Source organism: Saccopteryx bilineata, chromosome 2 (genome assembly GCF_036850765.1).
Source record: "Saccopteryx bilineata isolate mSacBil1 chromosome 2, mSacBil1_pri_phased_curated, whole genome shotgun sequence".
NCBI classification, from domain to species: domain Eukaryota; kingdom Metazoa; phylum Chordata; class Mammalia; order Chiroptera; family Emballonuridae; genus Saccopteryx; species Saccopteryx bilineata.
In genome coordinates this window covers 349493936-349511372 of record NC_089491.1, presented here as the reverse complement: position 1 = coordinate 349511372, position 17437 = coordinate 349493936, and the positions used below count along the sequence as shown (strand labels likewise).

The window sequence follows — 17437 nt, the reverse complement described above, 5'->3', positions numbered from 1 at the left end:
TTCTGATCATAAAGCCTTGAAACTAGAATTCAACTGCAAAAAAGAGGGAACCCCCCCACACAAAAATGTGGAAACTAAACAACATACTTTTAAAAAATGAATGGGTCAAAGAAGAAATAAGCGCAGAGATCAAAAGATATATACAGCCTGACCAGGTGGTGGCGCAGTGGATAGAGCGTCGGACTGGGATGCGGAAGGACCCAGGTTCGAGTCCCCGAGGTCGCCAGCTTGAGCGCGGGCTCATCTGGCTTGAGCAAAGAGCTCACCAGCTTAGACCCAAGGTCGCTGGCTCCAGCAAGGGGTTACTCGGTCTGCTGAAGGCCCGCGGTCAAGGCACATGTGAGAAAGCAATCAATGAACAACTAAGAAGTCGCAATGCGCAACGAGAAACTGATGATTGATGCTTCTCATCTCTCTCCGTTCCTGTCTGTCTGTCCCTGTCTATCTCTGCCTCTGTAAAAAAAAAAAAAATAAATAAATAAATAAATAAATATGTTTAAAAAAAAAAAAAAGATATATACAGACAAATGAAAATACGACATATCAGAATTTCTGGGATGCAGAAAAAGCAGTAATAAGAGGGAAGTTCATATCATTTCAGGCCTATATGAACAAACAAGAGAGAGCCCAAGTAAACCACTTAACTTCACACCTTAAGGAACTAGAAAAAGAACAAAGACAACCCAAAACTAGCCAAAGAAAGGAAATAATAAAAATCAGAGCAGAAATAAATGAAATAGAGAACAGAAAAACTATAGAAAAATTAATAAGGAGCTGGTTCTTTGAAAAGATCAACAAAATTGACAAACCCTTGGCAAGGTTCACCAAGGAAAAAAGAGAAAGGACTAATATAAACAAAATCTAAAATGAAACAGGAGAAATCACCACAGACATCATAGATATATAAAGAATTATTGCAGAATACTATGAAAAACTATATGCCACCAAATTCAACAATCTAGAAGAAATAGATAAATTCCTAGAACAATACAACCTTCCTAGACTGAGTCATGAAGAAGCAGAAAGCCTAAACAGACCAATTAGCAGGGAGGAAATAGAAAAAACTATTATAAACCTCCCCCCAAATAAAAGTCCAGGCCCAGATGGTTATACTAGTGAATTCTATCAAATATTCAAAGAAGATGTGGTTCCTATTCTACTCAAAGGCTTCCAAAAAATTGAAGAAGCAATACTTCCAAACACATTTCCCCCCTCCCCGAAGCTGGAAACAGGGAGGCAGTCAGACAGACTCGCGTTTGCGCTCGACCGGGATCCACCCAGCATGCCCACCAGGGGGTGATGCTCTGCCCATCTTGGGGTGTCGCTCTAAACCTACTCCCTAAAATGAGAAAGCCCTACAGGAATTGTCTTACTCCATCAAAAAGAATAACATAAGAATAATAGGTATATCAGAGGGAGAAGAGAGAGAAAATTGAATGGAGAACATATTAAAAAAAAAAATAGACGAGAACTTCCCAAGCCTGTGGAAAGAACTAAATTCTAGAGCCTGAGGCAGACACAGGCCATAGAGCCATCCTCAGTGCCCGGGCAAACTTTGCTCCAGTGGAGCCTTGGCTGTGGGAGGGGAAGAGAGAGACAGAGAGGAGGATAGGGGTAGGGGTGGAGAAGCAGATGGGCGCTTCTCCTGCGTGCCCTTGCCCGGAATCGAACCTGGGACTCCTGCATGCCAGGGCGATGCTCTACCACTGAGCCAACTGGCCAGGGCCACTTCCAAACACATTTTATGAGGCCAACATAACCCTCATACCGAAACCTGGCAAAGACAACACAAAAAAAGAAAACTACAGACCAATATCTCTAATGAATACAGATGCTAAAATACTAAACAAAATACTAGCAAATCGAATACAACAACATATTAAAAAAATAATACATCATGATCAAGTGGGATTCATACCAGAATCTCAAGGATGGTTCAAGATACGTAAAAAGGTTGACATAATACACCATATCAACAAAACAAAGAACAAAAACCACATGATCTTATCAATAGATGCAGAAAAGGCATTTGCTAAAATACAACATAACTTCATGTTTAAGACACTCAACAAAATGGGTATAGAAGGAAAATATCTCAACATGATAAAGGCCATAAATGATAAATCATCAGCTAACATCATATTAAATGGCATAAAACTGAAGACTTTCTCCCTTACATCAGGAACAAGATAGGGTTGTCCACTTTCTCCATTCTTATTTAACGTAGTACCAAAAGTTCTAGCCCGAGCAATCAGACAAGATAAAGAAATACAGGATATCCATATTGAAAAAGAAGTAAAGGTTTCACTTCTTCAGATGATATGATCCTATACATTGAAAACCCCAAAGACTCCACAAAAAGATTACTAGAAACAATAAACCAATAGAGTAAGGTCGCAGGATACAAAATTAATATACAAAAGTCCATAGCCTTTCTATATGCCAACAACAAAACATTAGAAAATGAACTCAAAAAAATAATTCCCTTCACGATTGCAACAACAACAAAAAAAACCCTAGGAATAAACATAACAAAGAATGTAAAGGACCTATATAATGAAAACTACAAAGCATTGTTAAAGGGAAATCGAAAGATACAATGAAAAGGAAAAATATTCCTTGTTCTTGGACAGGAAGAATAAATATAATCAAAATGTCCATATTACCCAAAGCAATATACAAATTTAATGCAATTCCCATCAAAATTCCAATGAGATTTTTTGAAGAAATGGAACAAAAAATCATCAGGTTTATATGGAATTATAAAAAGCCCCAAATAGTCAAAGCAATCCTAAGGAAAAAGAATGAAGCTGAGAGCATTACAATACCCGAGTTCAAATTATATCACAGAGCCACGACAATCAAAACAGCATGGTATTGGCAGAAAAATAGACACTCAGACCAATGGAACAGAATAGAAAGTCCAGAAATAAAACCACATATATATGGTCAAATAATTTTCAATAAAGGGAACAACACCACACAAGGGAGAAGAGAAAGCTTCTTCAACAAATGGTGCTGGGAAAACTGGAAAGCCACATGCAAAAGAATGAAACTCGACTACAGTTTGTCCCCTTGTACTAAAATTAATTCAAAATGAATCAAAGACCTAAATATAAGACCTGAAACAATAAAGTACATAGAAGAAAACAGGTTCTAAACTCATGGACCTTGGTTGTGGTTTTTTTTGTTTGTTTTTTTTGTATTTTTCTGAAGCTGGAAACGGGGAGAGACAGTCAGACAGACTCCTGCATGCGCCCGACCAGGATCCACCCGGCACACCCACCAGGGGCGATGCTCTGCCCACCAGGGGGCGATGCTCTGCCCCTCCGTGGCGTTGCTCTGTTGCAACCAGAGCCACTCTAGCGCCTGGGGCATCTTTGCTCCAATGGAGCCTTGGCTGCGGGAGGGGAAGAGAGAGACAGAGAGGAAGGAGAGTGGGAGGGGTGGAGAAGCAGATGGGCGCTTCTCCTGTGTGCCCTGGCCGGAAATTGAACCCAGGACTTCTGCACTCCTGGCTGACCGCTCTACCACTGAGCCAACCGGCCAGGGCCTTCATGGACCTTGGTTTTAAAGAGCATTTTATGAATTTGAGTCCAAAGGCAAGAGAAGTGAAGGCAAAGATAAATGAATGGGACTACATCAGACTAAGAAGTTTTTGCTCAGCAAGAGAAACTGACAACAAAATAAACAGCCAACTAAATGGGAGATGATATTTTCAAACAGCTCAGATAAGGGCCTAATATCCAAAATATACAAAGAACTCATAAAACTCAAGAACAAATAAACAATTCAATAAAAATAATGGGAAGAGGACATGAACAGACACTTCTCCCAGGAAGAAATACAAATGGCCAACAGATATATGAAAAGATACTTATCTTCATTAGTTACCAGAGAAATGCAAATCAAAATTACAATGAGATACCACCTCACACCTGTTAGATTAGCTGTTATCAACAAGATAGGTAATAACAAGTGTTGGAGAGGCTGTGGAGAAAAAGGAACCCTCATTCACTGTTGGTGGGAATGTAAAGTAGTACAACCATTATGGGAGAAAGTATGGTTGGTTCTTCAGAAAACTGAAAATAGAACTACCTATGACCCAGCAATCCAGTTACTGGGTATATACCCCCAAAACTCAGAAGCACTGATACGTAAAGACACATGTAGCTCTATGTTCATTGCAGCATTGTTCACAGTGGCCAATACATGGAAACAACCAAAAAGCCCTTCAATAGAAGACTGGATAAAAGATGTGACACTTGGCCCTGGCCGGTTGGCTCAGCGGTAGAGAGTCGGCCTGGCGTGCGGGGGACCCGGGTTCGATTCCCGGCCAGGGCACATAGGAGAAGCGCCCATTTGCTTCTCCACCCCCACCCCCTCCTTCCTCTCTGTCTCTCTCTTCCCCTCCCGCAGCCAAGGCTCCATTGGAGCAAAGATGGCCCAGGCACTGGGGATGGCTCCTTGGCCTCTGCCCCAGGCGGCAGAGCAACGCCCCGGAGGGGCAGAGCCTCACCCCTGGTGGGCGTGCCGGGTGGATCCCTGTCGGGTGCATGTGGGAATCTGTCTGACTGTTTCTTCCCGTTTCCAGCTTCAGAAAAAAATAAATAAATAAAATAAAAAATAAAAATAAAAAAAAAAGAAGATGTGACACATATACACTATGGAATACTACTCAGCTATAAGAAATGATGACATCAGATCATTTACAACAAAATTGTTGGATCTTGGTAACATTATACGGAGTAAAATAAGTAAATCAGAAAAAACTAAGAACTGCATGATTCCATACACAGGTGGGACATAAAAACGAGACTAAGAGACGTGGACAAGAGTGTGGTGGTGGTGGTGGTGGAGGGCACAATAAAAAACCAGATAGAAGGTGACGGTGGACAATCTGACTTTGGGTGATGGGTATGCAACATAATTGAATGACAAGATAACCTGGAGATGTTTTCTTTGAACATATGTACCCTGATTTATTGATGTCACCCCATTAAAATTAATAAAAATTTATTTTAAAAATTCTTGTGGCACACCACTTGAAAATCGCTGCAATGAATAATGGAAACATACTGCATTCTTTTTCTGAAGATTAACCTCTCCTTGAAGACACAGAGTGACAGTGTAAATACTTGTCTTCATACTTATTATAAATTTTACTGAATCAAAAAAGAAATCTATTGTACAATGTAGAAACTACTGTGGTCAACACAATGAGTAATGAGAAATACCGTCTTATTACTCTTTGAGAATCTTACATTCAGCCCTGGCTGGGTAGCTCAGATGGTTAGAATGCCATCCTGATATGCCAAGGCTGTGGGTTTGATCCCCAGTCTGGACACATACAAGAGTCAACTGATGAATGCATAAATAAGTGGAGCAACAAATCGATGTTTCTCTCCTTTCCTTTTTGTCTAAAAATCTATTAAAACAAAACAAAACACCCCCAAAAACAAATGACTCTATTAGTTATACACATACAAGGGAATGATGGGGTAGGAAAAGGAACAAGTCCATAAGTGCAGCATGCATGTGCACATATGTGAATGAAAACAACGAGAATCAGTAACACAATGAGACTACTATATCCTACCCTCCACAAGACTACAAGAAAAAAATCTGAAATCCTTAAATACTGTACACAAATATATAAATGTCTGTACAACACTTACTTTCAATCACATATCCTTCAAATCTCATGTTTCCTGTACTTATCATATCACCAGCGCCAGCTGACCTGATCTTCCAACTTACTAACATGTTGTCTCTCATTGGCTAGAGCAGTGGTTGGGAGACCGCAGCTCGCAAGCCACACGTGGCTCTTTGGACAGCTTAGGAGAATCCTAATTAAGTTAATAACAACGTACCTACCTATATAGTTAAAGTTTAAAAATTTGGCTCTCAAAAGAAATTTCAATCGTTGTACTGTTGATATTTGGTTCTGTTGACTAATGAGTTTGCCGACCACTGGGCAAAACAATCACTAAACAGTTGCACAAATGACTTAAAAATAATTCTGTAGATCAAACAGTGGCAAAATTTGATATTCTGCTCCTTAATTTATTTAAAACTACTTTCCAGGCCCTGGACAGATTGCTCAGTGGATCAAGTTTAGTCCCAGAGCCAAAGGTCATGGTTCAACCCCTGGTCAGAGCACCTACAAGAATCAATGAGTGCACAACCAAATGTAACTAAGTGAAACAAATTAATGCTTCTCTTCCTCTCTCCTTTCCCCTCTCTCTCATTCTCTCAAATTAATGGAAAAATTAGAAAACAAAACAAAACAAAGTGCTTTCCAGTTAAGAACCATCAATCTCTTACATTTACCCCTAGCCCTCAGTGGCTGGCTTTCTAAGTTTCCTTGTATCATACAAGTTGCTGCTACCAAGGATAATGACAAAGGATGACAAGCTTTGCTGATTTGCAGATGCAAAGTGATAAACTGGGTTAACCTGCAATTTAAATAGCCAGCAGTGCCTACTAGCCTCCCAAACAACTGTTGTGGGACTTTGGAATTTCTAACAAATGACTAAATCAAGAAATGTAAATATTCCTAAAAGGCTGTGATCTTAGGAAAGTAAAAAAGTGAAAGAAATTAACCTTGGTGTTGAGAGAAATAAGATCCAGAAGATTACAGAAAATGACAGTGTTATTATCCTCGTTACAGAATCAAAGAGGGTAATGCACAGAGCATTTAGCATCTTTGTAAATTAAATCTCTAGTTCAACCTTTGGTTTTGTAGTGGCCCATAAAGATTGCCTTACTTGTCAAGGGTGTCAGAACCACATGTTTTCCTGATTCCCAGTAACACTCCATAATACTACAATGCTCTGGCTGTGTTGTCTTGAGAGGGAGGAACTGCTTTTGAATTCTTAAAGTAAGCTACACAGCTGCAGGAGGAGCTGCCCTATTCCGGAATTCAGATCTTTAAACGCCTAAAGCAGCGTTCTCAACCTGTGGGTCCCACAGGTTGAGAACTGCTGGCCTAAAGTGATAAAAGGGGATACAATACCCTTCTTCCAGCCAATGCAAGGATCCTTCTGAGAGAGAATAAACTTTGTGCTCGTGCAAAACCCTAAATTCACACTCATTTCCCCTTTTCTGTGTTTATACTTACCAATTTATCATTCCCATGATCCGTCTTCACCTCAGAACCAAGTGGAAGAAGTAAGTCTGCTGTTGTATGCTCTGGAGGAGGCACCTCTCCAAGAACTATCAACCCCTACAGGACACACAGAAAAGCAATAGCACAAGTTGAGTAGTATTAAAAGTTACAATTTAATTTAGAAGTTAATATCAAAAGGATTAGGGGAAGGGAGCTGGTTTACCAGAGGCCTTTGCTCTCATGCTATGCTTTCCCAAGAGTTATTTCAACAAAAAGCCTAGCAATAGCCATGGGTAAGGTCTGAGACTTGGACCCAAGCTTTTCCTTTCTTCCATGTTCTGACTTACAAGGCTCAATACCACTCAACATCTTTTAGATCTGGAATCCTTATCAGAGTATATGGTATTTTATACTGTATAACCAAGTAGACTATATTTTATCAATGGAAGCAGTGCAGCTTTTCTGGTTTACTTATTCACAAATGTGGTTTAAGGATTACCAAACTGGAAGTGCTACAATTATAAGTCATGAGCTAAAACAAATGAACCAAAACTATTAGATGAAAACAAAGGTGGAACAGCCCCTATTCTATATTAGAAACCAAGAACTACAGAAACACACACACACACAAAACAAACAAAATACCTGTTCCAAAAGACACCTGTTTCCCATAAGCATGAATATTTATGCTTCAGGTTAGTTTCCTGCTTGACAATTCAAGTTCAGATCTTACATTCATCCAGGGAATTTAAAAAATGTAAAACAATAAATTTACATGACTCCATAAATCCCTTCCATAATCAGCATGGGCGCAGATTGGTAAAGGCTGAAGTGAGCTTACTATGAAAAACAAACAGCCCTGGCCTGGTAGCTCGGTTGGTTTGAGAGAATCATCCCCATACACCAAGGCTGAGGGTTGATCTGGCAGGGCGCATACAGGAATCAACCAATGAACACAAAACTAAGTGGAACAACAAACCAATATCCCCACCACCACTACCCACGGATACCACTCCCATGAATTCAAATAAAGGTAACCAAACTCAGGTTACACAGCTGTATTAGAGAAAGACAGGGATGCAAGTGACAAGGGCTTTTTGTCTTTGGTTCTTTCTCTGGTCTAGAAAATAAGAAGAGCTGACTGATAATAAGAAGCTCTTCACAGAAATTTTGAATTAGAATCACCGGGGTAAACTTATTAAAGGATACTTACTCAGGCCCAACATCAAGTCTACTCAGAAGCTCTAAGGGGAGGGCTTGGTTTTAAAATATCTCCCCTGGTAAATCCTAACATAAGCTCTACACTTGATCTTAACCAAAAGGCCAATAAGCAATCTAACATAAGCTGTAAACTGAAAAAATAATTCGATCAGTCTTGCTGCAGCATCAGAATGCTCCAGGTTACATCCTAAAATAGTTTTCATGGCCTAGAGATTTTGACTGTATCAATTTGGGCTCCCTAGGCCATCATAATATAAAATCTATGAGCCGATGAACCAAATAACCCGTCTCTGAGGTCCCTTGAAACAGGGCATGAAAAGAGATGAAAAGAGTTGGGTGGGGGGCATTAAGAAAGACAATGAAATTTTTTACTTAAGTTTAAAAAAATGAAGAACATCTTCCCCCCCCCCCCCAAAAGCAAGAGAAACATTACTTACCTATTCTGGAATAAGCCCATACCTAGCCTGCATAGAAAATGATGGACAGACTCCTCAGAAAAGGGGAGGAAAGGTCAATAACCAAGCAAGAAACGTTTGGTCTAGCCTTCAAAATGAGGTATTTCTGGCTAAAAGAACTTTTGCTGCCAGATATATTCTTGCCTCAATCAATCACAAGTATAAAGTAGACCCCACAAACTTTACCATTTCAAAGTAAAATCTTATTTGTAAAAAGCAGCTATCTTCCACACAATTTCCTTCTCAAAATACTGCATTCAACATCTTCCCTGCATAAGATACTAAACTACACTTTCCATTTCCACCAAAACTAGCCCAAACTCATCTTGACATTCAAAGCCCCACATAATTTGTCCCTACATCCTGTTTATCTATTTCCAACTACTTCTCCAAATACTGTTAAGTTATAGCAATCTCATTCTCTTCTAGAAAATGACTGAATGTATATAAAGTTGCTGCTGAGAGGTGGGGATTATTATAATGTAGTATGTAACTAAATGCAATTATAGGTTACAACACTACCTGTTCTTATGTTTTTCCTCATACTGAGTCTGCCCCTTTCTTATATTTATCCAAAATGTTATCTGTCCTTTCAAAGAGCATGTCAAATCCAAGACCCACCTCCTTCCAAGAAAATGCCTCCGGCTAACTGAGTCCCTACTTGCTTTATCCACATTGCTAAACTTCCTAAAGTACCATGATTGTATTTTTTCTCCCCGGGAGTTTTTCCACAATTTATTTATGACAAATATCACATCTTTGATGCTTTCCAGTCAGAAGTTCTGAGATGATGTATTTTGTGTATTTAAATCTCACTTCCGTTGGAAAATGATTTGACTTTGGGTGATGGGTGTGATGGGTATACAACAGGAGTCGGGAACCTTTTTGGCTGAGCGAGTCATGAACGCCACATATTTTAAAATGTAATTCTGTGAGAGCCATACAATGACCCGTGTTCGTTACGCATTAGCCAATAAAAATTTGGTGTTGTCCCAGAGGTCAGCTGTGATCGGCTCCAGCTACCCGCAACTATAAACATGAGCAGTAGGAAATGAATGGATTGTAATACATGAGAATGTTTCTTTTCTTCTTTTTTTTTTGTATTTTTCTGAAGCTGGAAACGGGGAGAGACAGTCATGTTCGACAGACTCCCCCATGCGCCCGGCCGGGATCCACCCAGCACGCCCACCAGGGCGATGCTCTGCCCATCAGGGGGCGATGCTCTGCCCCTCCGGGGCGTCGCTCTGCCGCAACCAGAGCCACTCTAGCGCCTGGGGCAGAGGCCAAGGAGCCATCCCCAGCGCCCGGGCCATCTTTGCTCCAATGGAGCCTTGGCTGCAGGAGGAGAAGAGAGAGACAGAGAGAAAGGAGGGGGGGAGGTGGAGAAGCAAATGGGCGCTTCTCCTATGTGCCTTGGCCGGGAATTGAACCTAGGTCCCCCGCACGCCAGGCCGACGCTCTACCGCTGAGCTAACCGGCCAGGGCATGTTTCATATTTTTAACGTTATTATTTATTTTATTAGCCTCCCCCCTCCACCCGTTCAAGGCACATATGACAAAGCAATCAATGAACAACTAAGGTGCCATAATGAAGAACTGATGCTTCTCATCTCCCTTCCTGTCTGTCTGTCCTGTCCCTATCTGTCTCTGTCTGTCGCCAAAAATAAAAATAAAAATAGGACTTCATTTAAAAAAAAATGAATAAATATCACTTCCAGAAGAACTTTATGCCAAATTATTTATTTCATTTACTGTTGTCTCAATTTGCTGTTTAAATGTTAACTAATGATAAGCTCTGTACAGAAAAAAAACATACAAATATATCTGAGCACTCCCTCATTTCCTAGCAGAATCATATACCAGGAAAGAAAATGCACAAAAAATTTTTTTAGTTTTTATGTTAAACATTTTTTTCCTTCAACAAGAAAACATTAAGTTTATATTAAGTATAACGAGGAGCCTACATAAACCCAACTATTAGGTTATTCCATCTTTTTTTTTTTTAGGTAAGTTAAGTCAGGATACAAGTCGTTTCCAAAAGGAAAAATTTCCTCTTAAACTACTGATTAATTTCTAAAAAAAAAAAAAAAACCACCTCTCTACGATACTACTACAAAGACACTCTGCTAAGAATGCTTTGGAAAACTTGGTAGGGACTGCTTAAGTGGTGGTGGCACAGTGGATAGACCATCAACCTCAGACACTGAGTTCCCAGGTTCAAAACCCCAAGGTTGCCAGCTTGAGCATGAGATCATCAACATGATTCCACAGTCACTGGCTTGAAGCCCATGCAGACAGAAGGACATGAGAAAATAAAGCCCTGGTCAGTTGGCTCAGCAGTAGAGCCTTGGCCCAGCTAGTGGAAGTCCTGGTTTGAGTCCTGGTCAGGGCACACAGGAGAAGTGACCATCTGCTTTTCTACATTTCCCTTCCCCCTTTCTCTCCTTCTCCTCCCAAACCCTCCTGTAACCACAGAAGGGTTCCAGCAATTTGGCCCCAGGGCACTGAAGATGGCTCCATGGCCTCATCTCAGGCACTGAAATGGCTCAGTTCTGAACAACAGAGCAGTGGCTCCAGATGGGCAGAGCATCGCCCCCTAGTGGGCTTTCTGGGTGAAGTTGCATGCATGAGTTTGTCTCTCTGCCTTCTTGCATCTCACTTAATGAAATAAAAAAATAAGTAAAAATAATTTTAAAAAATTAAAAAAGAAAGGCAAAATCCTAATCAATGACTAATTTTGCTTGAACAGTCTTTTAGGAAAAACCCTATTTTGCCTCAAGAAAACAAGATAAAATCCTTAGTCATCATTTTTCCATAAATACAACAAATATGACAGTGATGGTCAATGGCTTACATTATTCAGTCTTTTTCTTCTGTTGCCCATTAGCCCAGGTATACAAACTATTTTGTTCTATACAGATATTCAAGTTAACATTATGTTCTAGCTGCATTGTCCACACTACACTAAGCAACATCAGGCTCTTAAACCACTTTATCAGATCATATTAAACCATTCTCTCTGACATAGTGAAGCATTACAAGGAATAGGAGAAAAGGGATAATGGTAGTTTTTAGCTGGGCTGAAAAAGACCAGACACTTATCCCTTACCTTATTAGCACGTATCTGTTTGTAAATATCTGTTTGCTGCCGAATTCGATATTCCAAGTCAGAAACATGAGCCTGAAGCCAGTTCCAGCGGCTGACGATTGCTGCTCGGTCTGCAGCCCATCTCCATTCTGACCTGCGCCTCCTAAAAGGAAATACATATTGAGTGAAATGCAAGAGTAGCAGTAACATTTTGAAAAATGGTATAGTATGACTTTATTTAAATAGCAAAACAAACACAAAACCAAATTATTTGTTTCGATACAGCTACAGAAATGCCAAAGAAGAGAGATGAGACTAAAGAATAAGAGAATCAATGTGGAATTTCATTTAATTTGCTATTTTGCAATGAGAACTTTTAAAGTGATAATGGCTGCAGGAAATGGCATCTCTACCCTAATTTTTCTGGCTATCACAGTAAAGCAAAAACAAAACAAACAAACAAAAACACAACCACCAAACAAAATAAAAACAAACAAAAACTAGACTCCTACTATTCTTACCAAAAGTTCAGCAATTTTTACTAAATCAATGCTCCACAATTTGTTGTATACCTCTGGTCTATTTCAAAGCCCTGAAATAAGTTGTTTTTATGGGGAAAGGATGGGCCAATCTTTTCACTCACCATTGCTAAATTTCGATCATTTGGCCCTGGCCGGTTGGCTCAGCGGTAGAGCATCTGCCTGGTGTGCAGGAGTCCTGGGTTCGATTCCCGGCCAGGGCACACAGGAGAGGCGCCCATCTGCTTCTCCACCCCTCCCCTTCTCCTTCCTCTCTGTCTCTCTCTTCCTCTCCCGCAGTGGGCTCCATTGGAGCAAAGATGGCCCGGGAGCTGGGGATGGCTCTGTGGCCTCTGCCTCAGGCGCTAGAATGGCTCTGGACGCAACAGAGCGCCGCCCCAGAGGGGCAAAGCATCGTCCCCTGGTGGGCATGCCGAGTGGATCCCGGTTGAGCGCATGCGGGAGTCTGTCTGACTGCCTCCCCGTTTCCAGCTTTGGAAAAATGAAAAAAAAAAAAATCGATCATTTAATTTTCACTTGAGTTGATTTTTTTTTTCCTGAGCCAATGTTTCCATTTTATGGAATCTGTATTATCTTCCCAGGGTTACCCTAATAAGGTATCCCAAATTGAATAACTTAAAATAATAGAAATGAGGCCTTGGCCAGTTGGCTCAGTGGTAGAGTGTCGGCCTGGCGTGCAGGAGTCCTGGGTTCGATTTCCGGCCAGGGCACACAGGAGAGGCTCCCATCTGCTTCTCCACCCCTCCCCCTCTCTTTCCTCTCTGTCTCTCTCTTCCCCTCCCACAGCCAGGGTTCCACTGGAGCAAAGATGGCCCGGGTGCTGAGGATGGCTCTGTGGCCTCTGCCTCAGGCGCTAGAATGACTCTGGATGCAACAGAGCGACGCCCCAGATGACAGAGCATCGCCCCCTGGTGGGCATGCCGGGTGGATCCCGGTCCGGCACATGCGGGAGTCTGTCTGACTGCCTGACTGCCTTCCCGTTTCCAGCTTTGGAGAAATGAAAAAATAATAATAAATAAATTAATTAATAATAAAATAATAGAAATGTATCTTCTCACAGTTATATAAGCTAGAAGACTGAAATCAAGATGCTGGTGATGTCATGATCCCTCTGAACACTCGAGGAGAGGATCGACATCTTTCTTTTAGTTTCTGGTGTTGTGTGGCAATCAATGGTGTTCCTTAGCTTGTAGATGTATCATCACTCCAGTCTCTGCCTCTGTGGTCACATGGGGTGGGGATGGGGGTGGAGTGTGTGTCTCCTCACATGTGCAACATTTATTACTAAATGGCAATGGCAGATTTTTTAACATCTAAAGGCCCTTACATAGACTAACTCTATTGTCAAGAAAAACTAAAGATCTAGTCTGCCTGCACATCTGTCACAGGACACATGGATAAAAAAACTCTCTACAGAGACTTCCCAAATTACCTAGTTGAAACTGCCTTCTTGTAGCATATATTTTCTCTGAAATTGCTTTAATTTCTCAGGAGATAGAAATATTTTCTATTTTAACGTAAGACATATAATCAAGAATTGAGCAATGTTGCCAAGTAAAAAATCAACATACAGAAACTAAGTGTTTTTATGTGCCAACAATTAAAAAGAATTATTCACAACACCAATAAACGTTAATATTAATACAGAAGATCTTCACAGAGAAAATAAAACTTAAAAAATATGAGAGACCTACAGTGAGTTTTCTTTTTTAAAAAGGCAGTTTTCACATGTACTTATAAATTCTAGTAAGTTCCAATTCCGATAGTTTTTTTTTATAGAAACAGAACCAAAAACTTACATATGGGGGGGGGGGGCGCGAGGAGAACAATAGAGAAATTCTTTAAAAAGTATGGGGGGGAATCATATTATAGACTGACTGTAAAGGTATGATAATTAAGGCAGTCTAGAAAGACAAAAAAGACCAATGAGGTAGAATATAGAGCCTCAAAACTTAAAATAGCATTCGTATCAGCGGGAAAATACTGCACTGATATGAAAATGGCATTGAACCAGCCGATTTTTTACATGCAAAAAATAAATTAGTTCTCTTCACTGTGATATAATTGGATAATTTTAGAATTTCTCCATTTGAAAACTTTAAAAAAGCATTGTTAGAACTTCAGAGTGGGGAAAAACAAAAAAAAAAAATTTAATTTTCAACATACGACAAAAGATTTAATAAAGTTAAAGGCAAACCACTGGTTGATAGAATATATCGGTAACACACATAACTAAAGATTAAATATAAATATATAACTACAATAAATATGTAAAAAAAACCCTAGTAAATGTCAAACAATGAGAAAATTCACATAAGAGAATTCCAAATGGCCAGTAAATATATAAATTTGCCATGCCTTAAGATTTTGGCTAAAATATTAGTATTAATTAAATATTTAAAAAAATAGGTAGGTAGAAAATGTGCATACCCACCTATCATGAAATTTTATTTCAGAGACCATAGCCTGCACATCTGTATAAAAAAATAGGTCCGTCGTAATAGTTTGTTACAGCTAAAGTAGAGACATAGATAAACTATAACAAGAACTATCTGATCAACATGACTATATCTCAGAAGATAATGTTGAATGGAAAAAACATAAAAACTAACCAAAATTAAGTACTATAATAGATACAAGTAGTAAAGGAATTCATGGGACACTTTATCAGTTTAATTATTGCTACATGTATCAACACAACTAAATCTCAACAATGTGAAATAAGAAAACTATATAAAAACTAAAAAACAGCCCTGGCTGGGTAGCACAGTTGGTTAGAGCATTGTCCCAGTAAGCCCAAGTTGCAGGTTGGGCACATACAAGAAAACAAAAAGCAAAACAAACAAAAACCCATAAAATAATAAAGATTGTTACCAAAATAGAAATAGTAAATGTGTAAAAACATGCACAGATCTGATATACAACACATTCAAGATTAGGGACCTCATTACCTCTGGGAATAGAGAAGTTGGATTTTAGCTCTACCTCTAATGTGATGCTTGACTTTAAGTAACAAAAAAGAAATAAGGCAACATTTTTGAATTCCTTAAATATTAGAGTGGTACAGTGGCATATAGTACATTCTGCAAGCAAAAGTACTTCAGAACCTTCCACAAAATTCTTTTCTTTTTAGGTGAGAGGAAGGGAGATAATGAGGCAGCAGATGCCCACATGCGCCCTGACCAGGATTCACTCAGCAAACCCCATCTGAAGCCAATGCTTGAGAACCAAGCTATCCTCAGCACCTGGGGCCATGCTCCAACCAATCAAGCCACTGGTTACAGGAGGGAAAGAGAAGCAGATGGTTGCTTTTCCAGTGTGTCCTGATCAGGAATTGAACCTTGGATGTCCATACACCTGGCCGATGCTCTATTCACGGAACCACTGATAAGGACCCAAAATTCTTTTTCATAAAAGCAGCAGTCACACTGTTCACACTTCCAATCAGGATATATATATATATATATATATATATATATATACGCACTCCTAAAATTTTAAGTGACTCTAAGTAGACTTTAACATGGCTCACTGATAGGGTATTATGTTTTCAATAATAAAAAAGGACAAATCTGCCTAACCAGGATGTGGGGCAGTGGATACAGCACTGGCCTGGAATGCAGAGGACCCAGGTTTGAGGCCCTCATAGCCAGCTTGAGCAAGGGGTCACTGGCTAAGCTGTAGCCCCCCGGTCAAGCAATCAATGAACTAAGGTAACATAACAAAGAATTGATGATGCTTCTCATCTCTTTCCCTTCTCGTCTGTCCCTATCTCTGTTTCATTGTCTCTCTCTAACAAAAAGAAAAAAAAACAAAACCTAACCACAGTAGGGTTAAAAACGAGTTAACAATCATACCACAATAATTAATATCAAAGGTAGCAATGGTATTTATTAACTTTTATATGGTCCAAATAGAAGTCATTCAAGTCAACCATTATGATAAAGTATTATGCAATTATTTATTTTTTAGAAACAAGTAATTTTATAGTTCACCAATATTGATGAAATCAATACAAGATATAGCCCTGGCTGGTTGGCTCAGCGGTAGAGCGTCGGCCTGGAGTGCGGGGGACCCGGGTTCGATTCCCGGCTAGGGCACATAGGAGAAGGGCCCATTTGCTTCTCCACCCCCACCCCCTCCTTCCTCTCTGTCTCTCTCTTCCCCTCCCGCAGCTGGGGCTCCATTGGAGCAGAGATGGCCCGGGCGCTGGGGATGGCTCCTTGGCCTCTGCCCCAGGCGCTAGAGTGGCTCTGGTTGCGGCAGAGCATCGCCCCCTGGTGGGCGGAGCGTTGCCCCTGGTGGGCGTGCCAGGTGGATCCCGGTCGGGCGCATGCGGGAGTCTGTCTGACTGTCTCTCCTTGTTTCCAGCTTCAGAAAAATACAAACAAGATATAAAGATACTTTTTTAAAAGTACAATTATTTGTTTCAATGTTGGCTGCAGGTCTAGGTCTAGCCACATTCAGTAAAGAACCTCAACCTCTGATCATCATTCCTGAACTATAAAAATGCTCCCCCCTTTTTTAAAAGAAGCAAAGCTAGTTAACCCCCACAGTCTATTATTTATATTATTCTTTTTTTTTTAAAAAAAAAGTTTTATTCATTGATTTTGAAAGGAAATGAGAGAGAAACAGAGAGAGAGAGAACAGGGGAGGAGTGGGAAGCATCACCATAGCAATTGCTTCTATGTGCCTTGACCAGGAGAGTGTGAGGTTTCAAATCTGCAACCTCAGCATTCAAGGCCAGCGCTTTATCCACTGCACCACCACAGGTCAGGCTACTTATATTATTCTTAAAGTTTCACCACCTTCCTAATCCTGAAAAATGTCTTGGTTTTATAGGTTCATTCTATTTCTGAAGCTACCACAGTGTATCAAGTCCCCATGCATCACCACTGGGCTACTCCAATAACCTCCTTAGTTACTACTCATAACATAAGTCACATACTACTTTTCCTAAATAAACTCCCTTTAAATCTTACTTCTTCCTGTCACTCTTATGCATAAGAAATCACACAGGTTC

The 17437-nt window shown here is 40.2% G+C and overlaps 1 protein-coding gene across 4 annotated transcripts in view; it reads right to left on the bottom strand.

Moving 5' to 3' along the window:
* Positions 1 to 17437, bottom strand: part of KANSL1 (KAT8 regulatory NSL complex subunit 1) — a 217615-nt gene that overhangs the window by 50619 nt on the left and 149559 nt on the right. For all 4 annotated transcript variants that reach the window (XM_066262685.1, XM_066262684.1, XM_066262683.1 and 1 more), the window contains 2 exons: positions 11897 to 12038; positions 7124 to 7228 (listed from right to left, as the gene is read on the bottom strand). In XM_066262685.1, coding sequence (XP_066118782.1) covers positions 7124 to 7228; positions 11897 to 12038 — 247 coding nt within the window. The remainder of the gene's footprint in view (positions 1 to 7123; positions 7229 to 11896; positions 12039 to 17437) is intronic.